Genomic DNA, 23,038 nt, shown 5'->3' on the forward strand with positions numbered 1-23,038 from the left:
GGAATACAATAAAACGTCTTGATATCTAAACATCTGTTGAAAGCTGTTAGAAATCTGCCGGTACCGATGTAATTCTGGTCGTCTGTCCCTAAACCTGAGCGTTCTTGTAGTTAACTTAGGTCTTCCTGATCGGTTTTAGGTAGCAGACCTGATGGGACTAATGTTAACTGAATCTTACGTTAAAAGCCATCACCGCAACAGGTTGTCAGTTACATCTGCTCGTCATCAGAACTTCAGCGGCAAATACTACATAGGCAGATGTGACCTTGCTTCTTGGTAGTGACAGGTGCTGCTGGTGACGTTGATATAAGACATAAACAAGCCTCCCTAAGCCTGTGCTGTCTTAATACTGAAAATGGAAATAATATTTCCTGAGGCTTCACAGAGAGTGTAGAGTGTGGAGGTAAATTCACTGTAAACAATAGAGGAGGCAAAGCAGCATTCTTGCTTGGAGATGCATTATGAATACAATTACAGGCTATGTGACAGTAGACCTATGTAACAAGCAGCAAAGTGTCAAAAGGCCTGTGTAATTGTGACAGGCTATCTTGAGGTCTAAGGGAGATTTTTTTAAATTATTTTTTTTAGGTTTTCCACAGACCATCTTGAAAGATGTGCAGCATTTCCATTCAGTGATCATGTTAAATGGTATGAGTCATCCTCTTGAGGGTTTGGGAAGACTGCATTAGATTGACTTGCAGTGCTAGGTTGTTAATGGCATGAAACAGGGATTCAGAAGGATGCACAGTATTTTCTTCATCAGAACAAGACTGTATAACTTTGACCTTAAGACCATTGTTTGCAATTATACTTTGAATGCTGTCATACGCCCAGTATTGCTCAGCAATATTGTTGGAAACACCTACTACACCACGTAACATTTGATAAGTTTACAAGATTGACCATCTAGGTTCATGTTTTCCTGAAAGCCTGAACTAGCCCATGTGCTTTGCAAAGACACATGTCCCTGTTGAATTCTATAAGCGCTGTTTTGCACATGGTGCACAGGTAAACATAAACAAGTGGGAAGACGTGATCAGAAGTGACTAGTGTAGGCAGCTTAGCCTACATGGTTTTATTGGCTCTCCACCAAGCTTTAAAGACACGCAAGCAAGGCGAAGAATATCCTACCTATCCTTTTATTTATTTTCACCTTTTCTATAGTGAGAGCAGCATGTTTGTTTTTGGACTTGGTCAAGGCATTAAAACGTGCTTCTCCTTATTTTTGTTTTTTTCATACATTCATTCATTTATTGATTTATTTATGTATTTATGCCATGGTGCTGTTGATGGTGGAGGCGGTTCATGATGTGCTGTTTTTGGTCATGGTGCACACTCACAGCAGAGAGCAGGCTTTGGAGGCGGCGGAAGCGCGGGACACCATAAGCCGCCCATCGCCCCCTTCTAACAATGACGGACACTGACGTCAGCTCCTCCTTGCAAACGAGCACATCACTACGGTCGGGGGAAGCGGGGGTGTGTGCCCTCCTCACTTTCTCCCACACGGAGGCTGTGGAGGAGCAGAGAGCTGCCGCTTGCAACTCCACTCCTACACACCGATTCAGTATGACACACTCGCAAAGCTGGGGACTTGGAGCGGCTTTGTTGCTCAGGAGCAATGCCTAGCTCATGTGCCTTGTGCATACTCATCTCTTTGTTTTTCTCTTGTACTGACCTATGCAAGGAAACATTTAATAATACTAATGACTAGGCACTAAAGCAGGGGTGTCCAGTCTTATCCAGAGTAGGCTAATGTAGCTGCATTTTCTTCATTCCAAACATCAGGAGCACACCTGATCAGTTGTTGGACTGATACCCACTGATTAAAAAAGTGGACACTAAGTTTTTATTGGTGAGTTTATGCTTGATTGCTCTGACTGCAGCCACACCAGCCCTTTGTGGATTAGATTGGACTCTCCTGCTCTGAAATATGTTGTAACGGCACACACATTTTATTATGCAATATGTGTTGTGGTTAGGGCCGCAACAAATGATTTGGTAGTCAAATAATCGATCGATTACTGACATTAATAGTAGATTATTTGAATTATGAATCACTAACAAATAATTTTTATGGGGTCATTAGCTTTTAAATTTAGCTTGATGTTGTATGCATTTGCAAACTAACATTGAAGGCAGGAAAGATGAATAACATTCAAGAATTCACTGGTTTAAATAAATTTAGTACAAAAGATAAAAAAAAAAAATGTTTTTCCAACCAAGAATGTGTAAAACAAGGATGTGCAAGAAAATATAACAGAAATAATCTGTTTTCCTTAAATCAAGTAAATAAAAAAACATTCTAAATTTAAATGTTAATTTTACAGTGCAGTCTATGATCTGTGCATTTTGCTGTCTGTCTACACTCTGCTGCATCTAAATTTTACAATCAGATCTTTAATGAAATGGAGGTAAATCAGCATCTCTCTGTGCTCCTGTGAGAGTCTTGTTCTCCTCTGAGAGCAGATATTCACCGCTGCAGAGAAGATGCGCTCCGGTTTAGCGGAGGGAAAAGTAGAGAATGTTTGTGGTACGATTTTGTGTAAACACTTAATTTCAGCGGTAACCCTGTGTGTTCAAGGAGAACTACCTCCTAAAACCATTAGCGAGCGGAGCCAAACGTTCATGGAGAACAGTGAAATGTTTGGATCTCCTGTGTTCGCCGAGTTCGAATGAACCGGCGGCCTCGGCGTTAAGATGGCGATGCAAACATTTTCATCTGAAAAGTGAAGAGGGTTGCTGTGAATAATAGTTACTTGCTTCCCTGTTCCAGCTCCATTATAGAAATAGAAAATGTTACAGCTCGGCTCACAACATGAAGTATGACATAATTTAACATTAATATTAGCTAACTAACCTAACTAGCTCACTAGGACAACTATCGCCACGTCCCAAACCACACATTTCTATACTTCACACTCTATGCTAATGAGTGCACTTCTATTGGTATATGCGCTATTTTTATACACCATATAGTGTGCTAGTATGTGGTTTGGGATGCGGCGTATCTTAGATTAATCTTCTTCACAGTGAGCTGCCATGTTGTTAACACTCCAGTGAACGGCAATGTCAAAAACGTTCCTAGTGAACCCGAGAAAGACGTGTAATGATGTCACCAACTAATCGACTACTGAATTAGTTGCCAGATAATTTGGTCATCGATTTTAGCCGACTAAGTTGAACAATCGTTGCTCCCCTAGTTGTGGTCTTTACACCATGAGATCATACATCTTCGATACAGAATTTTACAAAGTGATAATAAATCAACATTGATTTTAATTGTAATTTTGTGTATAGAGTCCAAAATTACCAGCACCTGGTAAAATCTTTAATAACGCAAGTTGATTCAAGCAAAGAAAACATAAATGTGTGCAATTGGGGCAGTTATGGGCTGGAGGTTAGGGAACTGGCCCTGTCACCGGAAGGTTGCTGGTTTGAACCCCAGTGCCGACAGTCCATGACTGAGGTGTCCTTGAGCAAGACACCTAACCCCCAATTGCTCCCCGGGCAGCGTGGATAGGTTGGGCATGTATGCTCACTGCCCCCTAATGTGTGTGTATCACTAGTGTGTATGTGGTGTTTCACTTCACGGATAGGTTAAATGTGGAGCTGGAATTTCCCCATTTGTGGGAATCAGAAAAAAAAAATGTCGGGTGCAGAGGAGTTTTTTGTTTTGTTTTGTTTTTGTTTTGTTTTTTTGCCCCCCCCCCCTTCTTACTGTTGTGGTCTCCTTTAGGAATATCAGAGGGTGTGGTTTTTTTTTTTTTTTTTTTTTTTTTTTTTTTTTTTTTTTTTTTTTTTTTTTTTTAATTGCACAGTGTAAAGCATTTCAACTTAGGTTAGTTTATTTGAGTTTATTTAATGATTTTGTGCCAAAATGTATTAAATACCACTTTTTTTGGGTATATGTTTTTTTTCCATCATGAAATGTGTCGTTGGTGCTACATGCTGATTAATACCATCTTTATAATAGAAAGGTTTTTTTTTTTTACAAAAACGAGTTATGTCAGCTGTTATTATTTCAAACCTCTGTGTAGAATTGACAGACTCTTCATTTCTTGTTACATGTGTATGACTCACGGTGGTTATTGTCTTGAAGCCCCTATGTTGAAAAAGTTTTGAAGTTAATAGTCATTGTATTATTAGTAATCTGATTTTTAACATAAGTAAAATTATGTATCGTAATAGTCATACATGTATGTACTAAAACAACACTTGACATATGTGGAGGGCTGTGGTTTCAAGAGTGTGTTCCTCTTCCTTTGACAGGAAGTGTCAGCTGTGTGGTCACGGTGGTGCAGTGTAGTTGTGTGAAATACTGTGTCAATGTTCTGATGTAACAGTTGTTTTTGTTGGCTAAAGTTGTGATTTGACTTTTTTCTAGGTCAATGGGCATCAGATCACGGATGAGCCAATGGAAGAGGGAGAGTCCTTCACACACTGTGTGAGTAAAACTGTGTGCATGTGTATGTGGACGTGTGGGGTGCGGGGTGTCTTTCACTTGATGTTATCACGGATGTGTTGTGTACTAGTGTGGGCGGTTTTTCAGTGACATCACTTCCATGTTTGGATGTTAGTGCTAATCCCTCAGTGGGTTGCTGCATCCCCTATAAATAAGGCTTGAAATAATGATACAACAGATTTAATTTAAATGCAAGTTGACTGATGTTTTCTGCCTGGATTGTGAACCTTCTAAAAGAGTCTGAAACAGCTAACTTTATGATATGTCTTAGAGAAACAGTGTGTCTGTCTCTAGATCCCTGCAGAGAAGTTGTTTTGTCTGTATAATACTGTGTGGAATAGCAGTAGGTCAGATCTGCATCCAGTTAAGCTGATTAGTGGCTTGCGGAAGTGAAAACCTCTCTTCAGCTCTGATTCTGCCCTGTTCTCAGCAGCAGCCGGCCACACCAACACAATCCCTGTCCTATTAATAATGCAGGCAGGATTTTTGTTTTTCTTCCCTCGCCACTCTGATGTGAAAGGCACTTTCGTCCACGCTTACGCCCCGGCGGCCTGGACTTATCTCAGTCTCTCAGGTTGTGTCGAGTCCGCCGAGAGGCCCATCCTGCCTCGCTTCCTTGCCCACAAACTCTCTGACTCGGAGGAGCCAATTAATTACTGTGGCACACTTCTCTGCAAGGCATGCCATTAAGTTGGCTGTTATAATAGATTCAGCCAGCAGGGAATACTGATTCACACTCTTTCCTCCGGGAGTTAGTTTGCCTAACATCTATATTCAGGCTTGTGCATCGCACAGCCCAAGTCCTGAGCCTTCGAAATAATGGCACAGAGGATGGACTGTCATTTTAAAATTAAGAATTTGAGGTGCAGAGATGACCGTTTTCCATGAGCCATCAGACGTTCAACCACTTGGTGTGGTGTAAAATATGCGTTTGTGGCCAGAGAGTGAAATGCATGTTTAGCACCTAATGCCTCTTGAAAGAAACAATTTGCCATCAAATGAATGTGGAAGTGTGATCTCATAATACTAGATAGCTAGTGCCATCTTAATTTCTTTATTAGAAGTGTTGTTGCATAAACTGTTGTTCTGAAGGTGGTTTGTCCCTGCAGGATGAAGGGTCCTATAAGGAAATCCCCATCACTCATCATGTGAAGGAGGGCTGTGAGAAGGCTGACCCTTCGCAGTTCGAGCTACTGAAGGTCCTGGGCCAAGGTTCATTCGGAAAGGTGAGCAGTAATGTCTCCTATGCACATGCACGTATTAGTTTTGATTGGATATTGCACACGTTTCAATGGCATGTTCGTATTGAGCTGAGGCTCAATGTTGTGTAAACAGAGGTTTTATTAAGATTTTGTCGAGCAACAAACCAAGGCTGTGCCCAAAATTGATACCTGCTCCCACATTAGTATTGTGCCATATAGGTATGAACTAATTGTTAACTAAATATAGAAGGAAATGCATGAATCAGTGAATTCAGTGAGATCTTCAATCTGTGTCAGTATTCATCAGTCACATTAACGGACCGGCATTGCTTGGGTGAAGTTGAAGTTTGTTTCTTTTTCCTCAAAATCACTCTAAAGATCTGTTTCATGATTCAAACACTAAGAGAAAAATTGCTGACATATGTAAAAGTTCCCTAAAACAACAGGGATCAATTTTGGTCAAAGCCAAGGAAAAATCAGGCACCTTAGAGTCTGATGATGTCAGCATCAGAAATCATTTTCTCACTCTTCAAAACTGTACCTATTGAAGAATCCAATTTTATGTACAGTCACTGAACACATTAGAAATACCCCATTGTGTCTATACTAATTTTACAGTTTATTAATTCCACTTACCATATAGGAGATCTTTGTAGCTCCACCATTACAGACTGAGGTCCATCTATTCCTCTGCATACTTTGTTAGCCTCATTTCATCCAGTTCTTCACTGATCAGGACCACTACAAAGCAGGTGTTATTTGGGTGGTGGGTCATTCTCAGCACTGCAGTGACACTGACATGGTGTTGTGGCAGTGTGTGTTATGCTGGTGTGAGTGGATCAAGTACAGCAGTGCTCCTGGAGTTCCTAAGCACTGTCAAGTCTATTAGATGCTCCTACCTAGTTGGTCCACCTTGTAGATCTAAAGTCAGAGACGATCATCTGTTGCTGCATCTGTTGCATCTGTTTGTGTTGATAATCCTCTGGTCCTACATTAGTGGTCACAGGATGCTGCCCACAGGAAACTGTTGGCTGGATTGTTTTGGTTGTTGGACTATATTTAGTCCAACAGTGACACTGAGGTGTTTGAAAACTCCTGCAGCACTGCTGTGTCTGGTAATACAAAGAGGTGTTCCTAATAAAGTTTTCGGTGAGTGTATGTTGACGTTGTTATAGGCTAGTTAACCTTTTCAGGCCTACTTTATGACCTTTGTGCTTTTGCATGCTTTTGTGTGTTGCATATCAATGCTGCCAATTTGATAATTACCTAAAGTTTTGTAATATTTCATATTTAGCTCAACCCTAATGAGATTTCTCTCAGTCAACTCTCCTATAGCAGCGGAGGGGAAAATACTATTAACCAATAATATAAAATTTAACCTCTCTGCTCATAAATTCCCTACATTGAATAAAGATGATCACCTAGCTCAGAGACCCTCCCTAATACTCTGTCTCATTTGGAAATATGTCAGTGTACAAAGGGAAAATATGTTATGATTACTGAATTCACATTGACTTTAAATTTATGTCAGATTTGGAAAATGGGGGGGGAAATTATCAACAGATGAATTGAAAAAGGTTTCTTAAATTAGCACCCGAATAGCTTGTCCAGTCTTCATGCAGCACGGTTGCTGCTTTCAGAGGCCTCAGTTAACCAAGCCAATTTCTCGGCCTCAGGTTTTCCTGGTGCGGAAGATAATGGGGCCTGATGCTGGTCAGCTATATGCAATGAAGGTCCTTAAAAAGGCATCTTTAAAAGGTGAGTCATCACCTTTCCCCCAAGAATGGCGCTTTGATGAGCCTTATCCATTAATGTTTGCTAGATGCCCTTTAGAACAAACTCAGGCTTGATGAGCCTCATTTTGTCTCCTATTGACAGTGAGGGACAGGGTTCGCACAAAGATGGAGCGTGATATTCTGGTGGAAGTGAATCATCCCTTCATTGTAAAGTTGCACTATGGTAAGATCAACATGACCTGCATATCTCTGTCTATTTGTCTTTCTCTCTTTTTCTCTCTTTCTCTCCCAGTTCAGCTGCTAGGTCCATCCTGCCAGTCGGCGCAATGAAACATAAAGCAGACTCTCGTGTCTCAAGCTGCGATTGTTTCATATTCTGCTCTGCTCTGCTCATTCCGTTCAATCCGTCCCTGTCATTTGTTTAAGGTCGCCACTTTGTTTGCTGGAAGCAGCATGTTTGCTTGCCAAGTCACATCCTGTGCGTGGCTTCAGTTGTGTATAATTTAGTGCTTTGGTTGAGTTCGCCATATGGCAAAAGTGACTGTTGGAATATGAATAGGTTTTGTGCGAGTGTGTGTCTGTGTGTGTGTGTGTGTCTATACACATGTATCTTATACAGTGTTTCTGCCTTTCACTCGCAGCCTTTCAGACAGAAGGGAAGCTCTATTTAATTTTGGATTTTCTCAGGGGTGGAGATGTATTTACTCGCTTATCCAAAGAGGTAAGCTTCCTCTTTTATTCTGCTCTGACCTTTTAATGGTGTTCTTTACCAGTCATGCTCCCTGGTTAATGCTGGTGATTTAGGCTATCAAGCTCCTTTTCTCAAAGGCTCATGTGTATACTCAATCACTGTGGCAATGCATGTATGGAAAAAATGTATTTCCTGTTATAAGCTGTATTATTCAGACTACTATTAGTTGTGGGTAGGAGGCTTTGAGTCTTTTTTCATTCTGTGGTTGTTGTTTTACAGGATTTAACTTTGTTGTTTCAGGTGCAATTAACAAATTAAGCTATGCAGCAACACGTTCAATTTGAATAGGCACTTCCATCTGACTAGTACTTCACTACAAAGTCCTTTTAACACTTTACCCTTTCTGAAGAAATAAGCAGTCTAGCAAGTGTACTTAATGCAAAGAAGAATAGGAGCTATTGTTTTATGTTGTGCACAGATGCCCCATCACCTGTGGCACTAGCATTATTAATGAAAATCATGAACTGTTACTGTTCAGTCCTCATGTATAAATGTGCTTGAATTTCACACTACATTTGCTCTTAAAGTACTCAGCATTTGTGCACACACTTACGTTGTATCTCAACAAACTCTGGCCTTATAAACTTCACATAGTTGATATATTTTAATATACATAATTTTACAAATTTTGCCATCTTTAGTTTAAAAGGGAGTTCAGTAAGCAGCCACTTCCTTGTTCCGTGCTTTTTTCCTGGCAATCAATACAATGGCGCATAAATATCTGTCTGATTAAGATTACAACAAAATCTGGGTCTATTTACTTGTCCTTAATTCTATATAGAAATAAAGTGTTGACTATTCATCATATATTCTTGTAAGCGTGTGTTCACAGTGCTCACAGGTCGCACACTAACCGTATGTTTACATTACCAGACAGCAAATGTCAACCCAAGTCTGTTCCTTCTAGGCACTGTCCTGTTTCAAGAAAATGCCAAAAAGTGTATCTTTTATATGCGCTTGTTTTATATTCAGTTTCTGTTCCTAAGTAATCAGTCTTAGCAAAAGGGCATGCTTCTTTCAAAATCTAGACTTCTGATTGGCTGTCTAAATCTATCTGCCTAGAGCAGCGGGTATCCATTCTGCACCTGACGTTGAATGAATTTACTGCAAACTCTGGTAGAAACACAAATCACATATACATCGGCAAATCCGTAAAGATGTGAATCATGTCTGACCTTAATGCCAATAAATATGAAATAAACCATCCAAAATGCAGTAAGAAGGATCAGGCTGAAGTTGGCTTAATATAAGTTGGCATATTCACCAGCTTCTTGGTGCAGCAGTTACCTTCTTTTTCCTGAGGCTGCACCATTTAAGGTGGAATGTGAAAAGTTTAACAAGAAACTGGTGAATACAACATTGACTTCAGCTCTGTGTAAGGAGGTACTAATCTATTGTGTATATCCACACGGATTACGGAATGCTGTAATAACTTACCTACAGTTCTTACTCAGAATTAACCATCATTGTTAATAGCAGCAATAGAAGACAAGAGGGAGTGTGTTATCGCGAAATAACATAATCATAGCCATGATGTTATTTGCGATAACACAACTTCGAGTGTTCCATTTCTTTTATAACAGCAGTTAAATAAAAAAAGTAAGAAATAAATAAACTGGTCCATGAACATGACATTTAATGTTTTAATGTTAGCAGTTCCTTCCAACAAATTATAGTTTCATAACAAGCAGCTCCTTGCTACATCAGAGTAATGAGCTCTGCTCACTCACTGCACAGCCAGCAGTTTGTTCTCCAGTTCCGTACACAGACCAACTGAAAGTTTGGGAACTTGGTGTGGTCTCATCTTCAGAGAGTGACCAAATCGGCTGTCGGTCAAATGTGACCTTAAAAGTGTCAGTGTAAGCAGTAAAAACTTTCAAATGGCTTGAGTGTCTCCTAAGGCTGTCAAAGTCATTGCTTAGCACCTACGTCTTAGAGGAGTGATCGTGTTCATGAAAAACCCCTGATGTTACAGTGAAATAACAGCATGGTTAGAGTGCTTCTCAACCAGTCAGCTTGCTTGGCCAGAGCTAACTGTTGTATAACAATTATTAAGATTCCCTATATAGGTTGAATGATGAGCTTAATGTAAAATCAGAGTAAAAACAATCACACCAGCAGGTTCTCAATGCCTAACCATCCACAAGGTCATGTCCACACATAAACATCACACAAACAATATTATTACATCGCACAAACAGTAATGATAATAAAATCTCCCAAACATGACAGTCCTGTCTCACTTTCTGAGTGTTCATACCATGTGCTTATATGCAGTCAAAGTTAAGTCGGAATATGAATTGCCTCTGTTTTTGTAGCCTTTGTGTCTTCACCTGTATTGGGGAAGCAGCTGTGTTCATGTGTTAAAAATCACAGTGTATTCCTGGTGGTAATCTGCCAATGCAGAACGTTTAAAGTGTCCAGCAACTTTGTCTCCAGGCTTCACAGAGTCAGTAACACTTCTGTGTGTGTACACAGAGCCTCCTTCACTGCCAGCTTGAGTCATTTGTTCATTGGTGTTGCCCTGTACACACTTACTTCACACAGTATCAGCGGGTATCAGAACATTTGTATCAATGAATTTTTTTATGAATGATTGAATGAGTGCTGTGTCGTTCTGATAACAGTAACAGGGTTATGACGCGTTCCTAGGTAATGTTATCGATGACAAAAATTGTGAGGATGCCCAGTCTTATACATTATTTCACACCAGATTCACAATTTGTAAATTATTACATAAACTTCACTTTTCAAGTACGGTCATTTTTGAAGGTCAGGTCCGAAACAAATGGTTTATCAATGAGGCACTAGGTGTAAGGGTATTTTGAGAAACACTTCAGGGTTCTTCTTTAACTCAGCACCATGGATAGCGCCCATGGCACAAGATTGCACTAGGACCATGTGTCGCAGTCTTGTTCCTGGACTTCTCATTGACCATTTTAGCTATTCTCTACTCCTGGATATACCACATTTTGCCACGGTGGTGCACAAACCATGATTAGGCCATGTTTTGCTATTGTCAAGTAGTGTTTGGCAAAGTCATTGAATTTCTTTGTAGCCTGATTCATTACACTCTCCCCACATACCTTTTACAATGTTTTGGCCACATTAGCACCGCCACTGGTGATAAATCTGTATATATGGACAGCTTTTTAAGAACCAGTTTATGGTATTACATTGTAACAGTGTACTAACAAACTAACTTAATTAAAATAAAAACTTGATTGTGACTTTCAGGAATGGAGTTTGATATTCTGTAATTATCAGAATTGGCCGAATGTTCCTGCTAATATTTTGTTTGCTTAATTTTTGATTGAAAAAAAAAATTAAATGAGCTGTTTTTTTTTTTTTTTTTTCTAACTTTGTCAAAATACAGTCATTCTTTGTGGCGCCCTACAATTTCACATACTGGGGCACATGATGTATATGATCTCTGTTGTAGCTAAACTGAGTAATCACAAGCCAGCCGTTTACATTTTCACTTAAAACCAATACACATTTTCTTTATGATATTGTTATGTGTATGTATGTTTAATATCTCTGTTTGGAGTTTTGTTGTTGTGCTTTACTGTGTGATCTGTATAACAATAACTTCTTTTCTCTTGTTTTGTGTGACCATAGATGCTGTTGTTGACTTTTTGTTTTTCTTTGTTTTGTGCAAAGATCAGAGAGTAAATCTGTTCAGTTCTTACTAGGTTATGTTTACAGAGGAGGATGTGAAATTCTACCTTGCAGAGCTGGCCCTTGCACTGGATCACCTTCACAACCTAGGCATTGTTTACAGAGACCTGAAGCCTGAAAAGTAAAGTATCCCTTTCCCCTCTCTCTCTCTCTCTCTCGTTCTCTCGTTCTCTCTCTCTCTGTCCTCTCTCTTTCGTTCTCTCGTTCTCTCTCTCTCTGTCCTCTCTCTTTCGTCCTCTTGTTCTCTCTGTCTTTCTCTTTCTCTCGCATTCTTTCTTTCTCTCTCTCTCTCACACACAACCTCTCTCACACCCTCTCACCGTCTCTCTCTCTCTCTCTCTCACACACACACAACCTCTCTCAATCTCACAAACTCACTTACACATACAATCTCTCTCTCTCTCTCTGACACACCTCTCTCTCACCATCTCTCTCACAACCTGTCAATCACACACAACCTCTCTCAACCTCTCACTCTCTCACACACAACCTCTCTCAATCTCACAAACTCACACACACAATCTCTCTCTCCCTCTTTCTCATTTTCCCTCTCCTTCTCATTTTCCATCTCTTTCTCTTTTTCTCCCTCTCTCTCTCAGACACAACTTCTCTCTTTCTCACATCCTCTCTCACCGTCTCTCACACACAACCTTTCTGTCTCACAAACTCACTCACACACACAATCTCTCTCTCGCTCTTGCTCTCAATCTCTTTCTCATTTTCTTCCTTTTATCTCTCTCACAACCTCTCTCACTGTCTCTCACACACAACTTCTCTCACTGTCTCTCACACACAACCTCTCTCACCGCCTCACAAACTCTCACACACAATCTCTCTCTCTCTCTCTCTCTCTCTGTCTCTCTCTCTCTCTGTCTCACCTTCTAACCGTCTCTCAAACATAACCTCTCACACACAACCTCTCTCACCGTCTCACACACACAACCTCTCTCAGTCTCTCACACACAACCTCTCTCAGTCTCTCACACACAACCTCTCTCACCGTCTCACACACAACCTCTCTGTCTCACAAACTCACTCACACACACAATCTCTCTCTCACTCTTGCTCTCTTTCTCATTTTCTCCCTTTATCTCTCTCACAACCTCTCTCACCGTCTCTCACACACAACTTCTCACTGTCTCTCACACACAACCTCTCTCAGTCTCTCACACACAACCTCTCTCAGTCTCTCACACACACAACCTCTCAGTCTCTCACACACACAACCTCTCTCACCGTCTCTCACTCACAACCTCTCTCACCGTCTCTCACTCACAACCTCTCTCACCGTCTCTCACTCACAACCTCTCTCACCGTCTCTCACTCACAACCTCTCTCACCGTCTCTCACTCACAACCTCTCTCACCGTCTCTCACACACAACCTCTCTCACCGTCTCTCACTCACAACCTCTCTCACCGTCTCTCACTCACAACCTCTCTCACCGTCTCTCACTCACAACCTCTCTCACCGTCTCTCACTCACAACCTCTCTCACACACAACCTCTCTCACCGTCTCTCACTCACAACCTCTCTCACCGTCTCTCACTCACAACCTCTCTCACCGCCTCTCACACACAACCTCTCTCACCGTCTCTCACACACAACCTCTCTCACCGTCTCTCACACACAACCTCTCTGTCTCACAAACTCATTCACACACACAATCTCTCTCTCTCTCTCTCTCTCGCCTTCCCTCTTTATCTCTTTCACAACCTCTCACCGTCTCACACACAACCTCTCACAGTCTCACACACACAACCTCTCTGTCTCACAAATTCACTCACACACACACACAATCTCTCTCTCTCGCTCTCTCTCGCTCTCCCTCTTTATCTCTCTTAACCTCTCTCACCGTCTCTGACACAAAACCTCTCTCATCGTCTCTCACATACAGTCTCTCTCTCTCACCATCTCTCACACACAGCCTCTCTCACCGTCTCTCACACACAACCTCTCTCACTGTCTCTCACACACAACCTCTCTCACCGTCTCTCACACAACCTCTCTCACTGTCTCTCACACACAACCTCTCTCACTGTCTCTCACACACAACCTCACTCACCGTCTCTCACACACAACCTCTCTCACCGCCTCTCACATACAACCTCTCTCACAGTCTCACACACACAGCCTCTCTCACCGTCTCTCACACACAACCTCTCTCACCGTCTCTCACACACAACCTCTCTCTCACCGTCTCTCACACGCAACCTCTCTCTCTCACCGTCTCTCTCACCATGTCTCACACACAACCTCTCTGTCTCACAAACTCATTCACACACACAATCTCTCTCGCGCTCGCGCTCTCTCTCGCTCTCCCTCTTTATCTCTTTCTCAACCTCTCTCACCGTCTCTCACACACAACCTCTCTCACACCCAACCTCTCTGTCTCACAAACTCACTCACACACACAATCTCTCTATCTCAACCTCTCACCGTCTCACACACAACCTCTCACAGTCTCACACACACAACCTCTCTGTCTCACAAATTCACTCACACACACACACAATCTCTCTCTCTCGCTCTCTCTCGCTCTCCCTCTTTATCTCTCTTAACCTCTCTCACCGTCTCTGACACAAAACCTCTCTCATCGTCTCTCACATACAGTCTCTCTCTCTCACCATCTCTCACACACAGCCTCTCTCACCGTCTCTCACACACAACCTCTCTCACTGTCTCTCACACACAACCTCTCTCACCGTCTCTCACACAACCTCTCTCACTGTCTCTCTCACACAACCTCTCTCACTGTCTCTCACACACAACCTCACTCACCGTCTCTCACACACAACCTCTCTCACCGCCTCTCACATACAACCTCTCTCACAGTCTCACACACACAGCCTCTCTCACCGTCTCTCACACACAACCTCTCTCACCGTCTCTCACACACAACCTCTCTCTCACCGTCTCTCACACGCAACCTCTCTCTCTCACCGTCTCTCTCACCATGTCTCACACACAACCTCTCTGTCTCACAAACTCATTCACACACACAATCTCTCTCGCGCTCGCGCTCTCTCTCGCTCTCCCTCTTTATCTCTTTCTCAACCTCTCTCACCGTCTCTCACACACAACCTCTCTCACACCCAACCTCTCTGTCTCACAAACTCACTCACACACACAATCTCTCTATCTCAACCTCTCACCATCTCTCACACACAACCTCTCACAATCTCACACACACACACCTCTCTCTCTCACACACACACACCTCTCTCTCTCACACACACACACCTCTTTCTCACACACACACACACCTCTCTCTCACACAACCTCTCACACGCAACCTCTCTCACCGTCTCTCACACGCAACCTCTCACCGTCTCTCACACACAACCTCTCTGTCTCACAAACTCATTCACACACACAATCTCTCTCTCAACCTCTCTCACCGTCTCTCACACGCAACCTCTCACCGTCTCTCACACACAACCTCTCTGTCTCACAAACTCATTCACACACACAATCTCTCTCTCTCGCGCTCTCTCTCGCTCTCCCTCTTTATCTCTTTCTCAACCTCTCTCACCGTCTCTCACACACAACCTCTCTCACACCCAACCTCTCTGTCTCACAAACCCACTCACACACACAATCTCTCTCTCTCAACCTCTCTCACCGTTTCTCACACACAACCTCTCACAATCTCACACACACACACACCTCTCTCACACACACACACACCTCTCTCACACACACACACCTCTCTCTCACACACACACACCTCTCTCTCTCTCTCACACACACACACACACACCTCTCTCACACACAACCTCTCTCACCGTCTCTCACACACAACCTCTCACCATCTCTCACACACAACCTCTCTGTCTCACACTCACTCACACACACAATCTCTCTCTCGCTCTCTCTCTCTCGCTCTCCCTCTTTATCTCTCTCTCAACCTCTCTCACCGTCTCTCACACACAACCTCTCTCACGCGCGCTCTCTCTCTCTCTGTCTGTCTGTCTGTCTCTCTGTCTCTCTCTCTGACTCTCTCACCGTCTCTCACACGCAACCTCTCTCACCGTCTCTCACACGCAACCTCTCTCTCACCGTCTCTCACACGCAACCTCTCTCTCACCGTCTCTCACACGCAACCTCTCTCTCACCGTCTCTCACACGCAACCTCTCTCTCACCGTCTCTCACACGCAACCTCTCTCTCACCGTCTCTCACACGCAACCTCTCTCTTACCTATCTTTTCTTTTTCTTCTCTCTCTGTCTTTCTCTCAGTGTCGGTGGACCTGCTCCTTTGTTTCTCTGTAGCACAGAGAGGCTGCAATAGCGAGTAAATGATTACTGCTCTGTTAAAGTTCACTGTCAATGCTCTCAGAGTGTTTGATGTAAATTTAATTTGTATAACATTAGGAATCCCTTTGAGTTTCACCCTTTTCTCATTCTGTCATTCAAATCAGTAGATTTTAGACTGAGCATAACAGAGGTTACAGTCAGCCAGTTGTTGAATTTTGTCTGATTTGTTTGTGTTTTTATTGTACCCATGTATTTGTGTACCTGTATTGGAGAATCTGATTTTAATTTTCAGCATTTTACTTGATGAAGCTGGACATATCAAGTTAACAGGTAAATAATACTCTCCCTATTACCATGTTCTTGCAAATAGTATTTGTATACATACATAAAAATGTCTATAACCTCACTTTAGATAGTGTTTATGATGTTGGTTGGATGTGCACATTGCTGTGATATGTTCTTTGTACTAATGTTAATGCTGCTGTTGCAGACTTTGGGCTCAGTAAAGAATCAGTAGACCAGGATAGAAAAGCTTACTCTTTTTGTGGCACTGTGGAATATATGGCCCCTGAGGTGGTCAACAGAAGAGGACACACACAGAGTGCTGACTGGTGGTCTCTTGGCGTTCTGATGGTAAGAGTTACTGTCTATTACACACACACACATGCATGCACATAAACCATTTATGTATATTATTAGAATCCCATATAGTACTGAATTTATATAAATAAGGCATATTCCATAAACATATTCACACAAATATATGAATGCAAATGCCCCATGCTATGCTCACAGTTTTGTGTGTTGTGTTTTAGATTGTCACAATGCAGTTTATAATGCAACATGTGCACGCACGCACACTTTACAGAACTATAAAGCAAAGGGCGCTAAAGCTAGAGTCAAGTTGTTTTGTACTGCCTGTGCGCTTTTATCTGATGAACTGTCCTGTTGCCAACTATCATGACCGATCAGCAGTTGAAAGAATCTCTAGCAGAGCTGTTTAACTTATATAAACATGTATGATACGTTGTTGCATCCTTATTCAGTAGAACAGGAAAAGCAACACACACTCCACTGTCCATATGTTTAGTTGTTGTGGCTCTTGGAATAACTGATTTGTTCCCTATCGCCATTTTAAGTGCTAAGTGTTCTAACCACTACATAAGAACACACTATGAGGACCATGCATTTGCACTGCATTGACTGGCCATTGTCATATGTATTCATGTACATGCATTCAGTGTCTTTTCATCTCCAGCGTTTTTCATCTGTGGTTTGACTGAATATACTTTGAGTATTAGGTAGCCTTGAAACGATAACTGATATTATTGAATATTTTGATATTTGATGTAAAAGTTTGTGTTCCTTTTTCCCATGCCACGAGATTTATGTATTTTTATTATTTTTGCTTTATCCTTATTTTAACGGTCCCTTTGTACTATCATTCTATTTTATGGATAGACACTTGGAAAGAATATAATATAGACTTTAAGTCTGGCAAAGAATGCTGGGGCACATTAAAATGAACTAAAGAAACTCACATAAGATCTACTATCTTATAGAGAATAAAAAATGGACAAGCTTGTCTGATGTCCCAGTTTGGCAGTATTTCAGTTTCCAACCATACTAAACACAGAGAACTGTTGGATGTTAAATGTAGTTAAAATTATGAATTGTGAAGTAATATTGGAGGCTAGCCCAGATGGTGATTATGTGCTCATTAGAATTTGCGATCAGGGAAGATGCAGGATATAGGGTGAGATTTTGTTGCTGAATTTGAATTACGATAATGTGGTAGTTTTGCAGACAATAATTTAAATTTGGAAGTCTAAATATGCATTATCCAAGCCTAATGTTTCAGATAGATGTTACGAAATACTGTCAGACCATTTTATAGAAATCTTTTTTTCCTCTCTGATGGCATCGTTAATGTAATGTGCATACAATAATTATGTACACAACATAATTTTAACTGCTAACAAATCACATTGTGATTCAGACTGACTTTCCAATTTCTCTCTTTCTGCAAGTTTGAAATGCTGACGGGGACGTTACCATTTCAAGGAAAAGACCGGAATGAGACTATGAACATGATTCTCAAGTAAGTGGTGGCTTTATCTTGTGACAAATGCTATAAGTAACAGGTTATCATTTTGTAATGATTTTTTTTAAAGAGAAATCAATTAAATATTATTATTATTAGAACTTCCCAAATTAACATTTGTGTAATATTTTTTTTTTTTTTGTGTAACTTAAATCAGAGCTAAGCTGGGAATGCCACAGTTTTTAAGCTTGGAAGCACAGAGTCTTTTACGAATGCTCTTCAAAAGAAACCCAGCAAATCGTTTAGGTAAGTGACACCTTCGTTTCTGCATAATCTAAGGCCAGTGTAGCCAGAGATGGGTTCAATACAGCACTTTCATTAGTATTATTTATTTATTTATTTATTTTTTTTCCTTCTTCAATTACTTTTTCTCCAGGAGCAGGTCCAGATGGAGTAGAGGAGATCAAACGGCATGCTTTCTTCTCTACCATAGACTGGAACGTGAGTGTACTTAAGTTAAAGTCCAGCTAAAGAAGCCTTTATGTTCATACTTTCATATGCCATGCTACAGGAAAGGAAAATTGTTATTAGGCTCAGATATGTAGAAAGTGAAAATCTTACATGCTCAAGGTTAAAATGTGAGTGGGGTTGCTGTTTCTAAAGTTGGCTTTAGCTTTGTGTTTTCTCCTAGCTCTGGTGACTGACACATTTGTATGTTGTTTTTATAAATGAGTTATCATATTTGAGGTATTAGCAGAGGTATCTCATTCTCCTATTAATGGCCATGTTGGCTTTCTCTTACTGCTTGATCTGCCACTCTTTGCCCATCATTACTGTACTCGACTGAGAAACAATGCTGTTTCAAACTTTTTGGCTAATCTGCCAGCCAGAGTGAGTTAGCCAGACCAGCTTTTTCTTTGTCCAAGAGCTGCACAGTGGAGTCTTTTTACTTTCGTGGTTATCACTTTTTGGGATGCCATGGATTATGTAAAATAGAACATTTATGTCATTGTCTTGTGATTGAAAATCAGTATTGAAAATCAGTGTTAACATGCATATTGTGAAATTTCTACCCTAGTTAATACCTGGTAAAACAAAGGATAAACAAATTAGAAATGTAATGTACCTTTTGAGAAACGAGAACATGCATACATGCAAAATTTCAAAGTATTTGAACAAAGTTTTGTTCTTTTAAGAAAATAGTTTTATTGAAATGATGTATTGAAACAACTCATACAAAATAAGCACCATATTTTAATAATAATACGTTATATAGCGCTTTTCAAGAACTCAAAGACGCTTAACCACGAAAGAGTCAGGAAAGATGAGGGGAAATAGAAGTAAAATATATATATATTTTTTTTTTCAGTAGCACTCTGTAACTCTAAACTAGGCTTGGCTGAAAAAGTATGATATTTTATTATCAAAAAAATTTAGATAATCAGATCGCCCCTCCCCTCAGTTCATCACCCAAAAAAATTGAGTATGAATTTGTAATTGCAAATTCCTGCAGGAAACTTTTTTTTTTTTTCTTGTCGCGAAAAATGACCATGGACATTTTAAAGTGAGCCTAAAGTGAGTTCAACGTAGATATTTGTTATGTCTTTTAAAAGATGTGAAAACCATGTAAACAGTGGTTATACATATACCGTCTCTCTCAAGGCAAAATGAATTTTAACCAGGCCCCTGTCCAGGTGAAACAAAAGGTTTTGAAACGTTTAAACCTTGAAGTCTAAGTTGTAGCCTAAGCTTTCATTAGGCAGCATAGATCATCCTCATTCTTACACTCCCTGTATGTGTATGTGGCAGACGGTCAGGCAGTGGGCCAGGTCTGGCTGTGTTTGCGCTAATGGACGCAGCAAGGAGCGTTTAGGAGCCAGTGCTACTTGATTGACCGTGAAGTGGAGGGAAGGGCGCTCCTGGAGAGAGGAGACGGTTAATCTGTCTCTCTGCCACCTTTTCAGTACAGCTGGTCAACTGCGGCTCGGTCCGTCTACCTTAGTCTCACTTAGCTCAGTCTGAACAGGTGTAGAAAGGCTATACCACCCACAAAGCCTGTTCTGCCCTTGCCTCCCAGCATGCTTACTGGAAGACACATTATTCTCAAACCATACTGGCCATTGTGTCTGTCAGTGCTGGCCTTTAGACACAGAAACAGAGAATGATAGAGTTGCACAAGCGGGAGTGGGAGTGTGGTTTGTCTAATCCATCTCAGGGCTGTTGTGATTAATTGATTAGTCAGTACCTCAGCTAAGATAAAGTGGCATTGACTAGTAGAAAGTTTACATATTGATAAAGAATTTGATTAAATTACTTTAAATTAAATTACTCTGTTACAGAGCGAGTCCGATGAACACTCATGAATATGCATTTTTTTGGTTTATTATTTTTTTTTTTTTTTTTGAAAAGCCTTTTTGAAAGCTTGCTAGTTTGCTTGTTTTGAAATAAAATGTTTTGGAATTTTTTGAAAGGCTCACTATGGTTTGTTATTGGTCAGTCTATTGTTACTGTGAGGACTTTTTAAAATACTCTGTTTGCTTGATTAATGACCAAAATGATTAGTAGATTAACTCGATTACCTATGTAATCACTAGTAACGGGCCTACTCTGCCTGCTCACAGAAACTCTACCGACGAGAACTTCAGCCTCCATTCAAACCAGCAGCAGGAAAACCGGATGATACATTCTGTTTTGACCCCGAGTTCACAGCCAAAACTCCAAAGGGTAAGACAGATCATTACAAATCTTCATTGTCTCCTGTCATGTATTTTAAGAATGTAAATAACAATGTTTTTTTGTTCAGTGACTCATGAAAGCTAAATAAAAATACATTAAATTCACAAAAATGACTTTTTACAGTAGGGATGAATCAATACAATACTTGTATCGAGTCAATACCCTGCTCATTTACTTGCTTTTACATATACAAAAACACAATCACAACTACTACCCCAATACAGGTGGGCACACATAGGCCATCAAAATGGATCGAAAAAAGTTGACATTTGCTACCAACAGTAGCAAACAGACTGCATTGTCCTACTGTGTGCATCACTGCCTGCTTTTAGCTTCAGTGCACAGCTCTGCTCTCAGTGTGTCTGCTCAACACTGCGCATGGTGTGTTATTTTGAATGAACCAGCTTTATTTGAAGTTGTTCATGGCACAGAGCTGTCTGTAGGAGCTGTGTTTCTTGTACCATGTCAGGCCATGGCTTTGTCTGTACATGATGGTCTGTTTAAACGTACAGTGCGATTCATCAAGGAGCAAGATTTCTGAAATCGTGCAGTTTTTTTGTCTGGCTTTAGAGGACATTCAGCTACAGTTCAACCAGCCAAACAAAAAGAGTCTGAGACGACATAAAACTCACACGTGAGCTCATCAGATGCGTTAGCCTTGGATTCCTGCTGTCACTGTGCTAAAGAGACGGTTGTTGAAAGAGACAGATGAGAGTCAAAACTATTACAGCTGTACAGAAGTGCTTTTCTAACAAAACCTGCTCTTCACTGCAGCGCTACTTGATAATGTAATATAGCTAATGTGCTTCATTTAAAATCTAACTTATTTTAATACTTCAACTGTTAAAGTACATTGCACTCGTACTCCTTTGGAGCTTCCTCTTTCTGGCCTTAGCTTTATTACTTTATCCTTTTTTGTGCAGTGCATTCAGACACCATGTGATTATGCTGTGTATGACTGTGTGTCTCCTCTACACCCCTAACCAGACTCTCCAGGCATTCCTCCCAGTGCAAACGCACACCAGCTCTTCAAAGGCTTTAGCTTTGTAGCACCGGCCTCCCTGGAGGAAAGCAAGAGTTCTCCTCTAGTCAACATCCTCCCCATTGTGCAGGTAAGCTGTGCTGGTAACCATGGACACACACACAGATAAAAAATTTCCCCTCTCACCTCTTCCTTTCACCCACTCTCTCCAGCATTTCTGTGGGTGAATCTCAAAGAGTGGGCAAGTTTTCCACCACCTTTTAGCTTCAGAATTGGTCATCTGTGGGTCTGTTTGGGTGATCATTTGTGATAATGTAATCCTGGTCTGAAACCCGATTTGCTGCTCATTTATTCAATTTTGGGTAGCCTTCTGTTCTACAAGAATGTTTAAACCCTAACCTTAGAGTATTGTTGTACCATATCTATAATTTGGCTTTTGGCACATTTTGCAAACAATAAATTAAAAGTAATTTTTAAAAACATTAGCACATTTTTATGCCTGTATTTAAAATCAAAACAGCTCAATGAAGGACAGTAAACGACATTAAGCCAAAAAATTGTGACAGTATGAAGCAGAGTGAGTTGAGTATTTAGCAGGGCTTCAGTGGAAGAGAGCAGGGTCAGAGGAATTATGGTAAAGAATTCCATAGTTTAGAGTCCAAAACATTGCTCCTAGAAATAACCAACCTGAAGTTGAGGGCTTGTGTGTATGGAGCAATAGAAGTGCAGAAGCTTTGCTAAACAAGTGGTTGTTACACCATGTAGTATTATGTAGTATTTTCTACATCTGAAGGAAGTAGTCAAACTGGCAATAAGCAATGTCTCCCTTTTGCTCTTAGGTCTGCTAAGATCACCTCAAGTCCCTATCAGGTCCTGTTGTATATCCAGTTTGAACAGCAGCTTCTGATGTAGAAAATAGTTATGCAAAGGGATGTGATAAAACCAAGGTACTGGGTATTGCCTTGGCAACATTTCAATCTCTGAGTGGCCACTTGCCTTGGAGGTTTTTTTTTTTTTTTTTTTGCTTTGATTTAGTTTTTTTTCCTTTTAAAAGACCTGTTTGGTCCAGTTTAGAACAAAAAAATGGCTTGCTGGCCTGAGTTACTTAAATGTTTACCCCTGCCTGAAAGAATATCATTTCTGTGAGATTGTTATTTTTCCTGCCAAAACAGTTCCACTGTAGTTT

General features: G+C 40.9%; 1 protein-coding gene across 1 annotated transcript in view; it reads left to right on the top strand.

Moving 5' to 3' along the window:
• The window catches only part of rps6kal (ribosomal protein S6 kinase a, like), a 35,815-nt gene that overhangs the window by 1,558 nt on the left and 11,219 nt on the right, over nucleotides 1-23,038 (top strand). Inside the window, exons 2-14 of the mRNA XM_017703722.2 lie at nucleotides 4,385-4,444; nucleotides 5,572-5,688; nucleotides 7,341-7,422; nucleotides 7,543-7,623; nucleotides 8,042-8,121; nucleotides 11,847-11,953; nucleotides 16,383-16,420; nucleotides 16,581-16,723; nucleotides 18,121-18,191; nucleotides 18,352-18,440; nucleotides 18,571-18,635; nucleotides 20,756-20,858; nucleotides 21,858-21,982. Coding sequence (XP_017559211.1) covers nucleotides 4,385-4,444; nucleotides 5,572-5,688; nucleotides 7,341-7,422; nucleotides 7,543-7,623; nucleotides 8,042-8,121; nucleotides 11,847-11,953; nucleotides 16,383-16,420; nucleotides 16,581-16,723; nucleotides 18,121-18,191; nucleotides 18,352-18,440; nucleotides 18,571-18,635; nucleotides 20,756-20,858; nucleotides 21,858-21,982 — 1,161 coding nt within the window. The remainder of the gene's footprint in view (nucleotides 1-4,384; nucleotides 4,445-5,571; nucleotides 5,689-7,340; nucleotides 7,423-7,542; nucleotides 7,624-8,041; nucleotides 8,122-11,846; nucleotides 11,954-16,382; nucleotides 16,421-16,580; nucleotides 16,724-18,120; nucleotides 18,192-18,351; nucleotides 18,441-18,570; nucleotides 18,636-20,755; nucleotides 20,859-21,857; nucleotides 21,983-23,038) is intronic.

Source organism: Pygocentrus nattereri, chromosome 8, assembly GCF_015220715.1.
Source record: "Pygocentrus nattereri isolate fPygNat1 chromosome 8, fPygNat1.pri, whole genome shotgun sequence".
Classification (NCBI taxonomy): domain Eukaryota; kingdom Metazoa; phylum Chordata; class Actinopteri; order Characiformes; family Serrasalmidae; genus Pygocentrus; species Pygocentrus nattereri.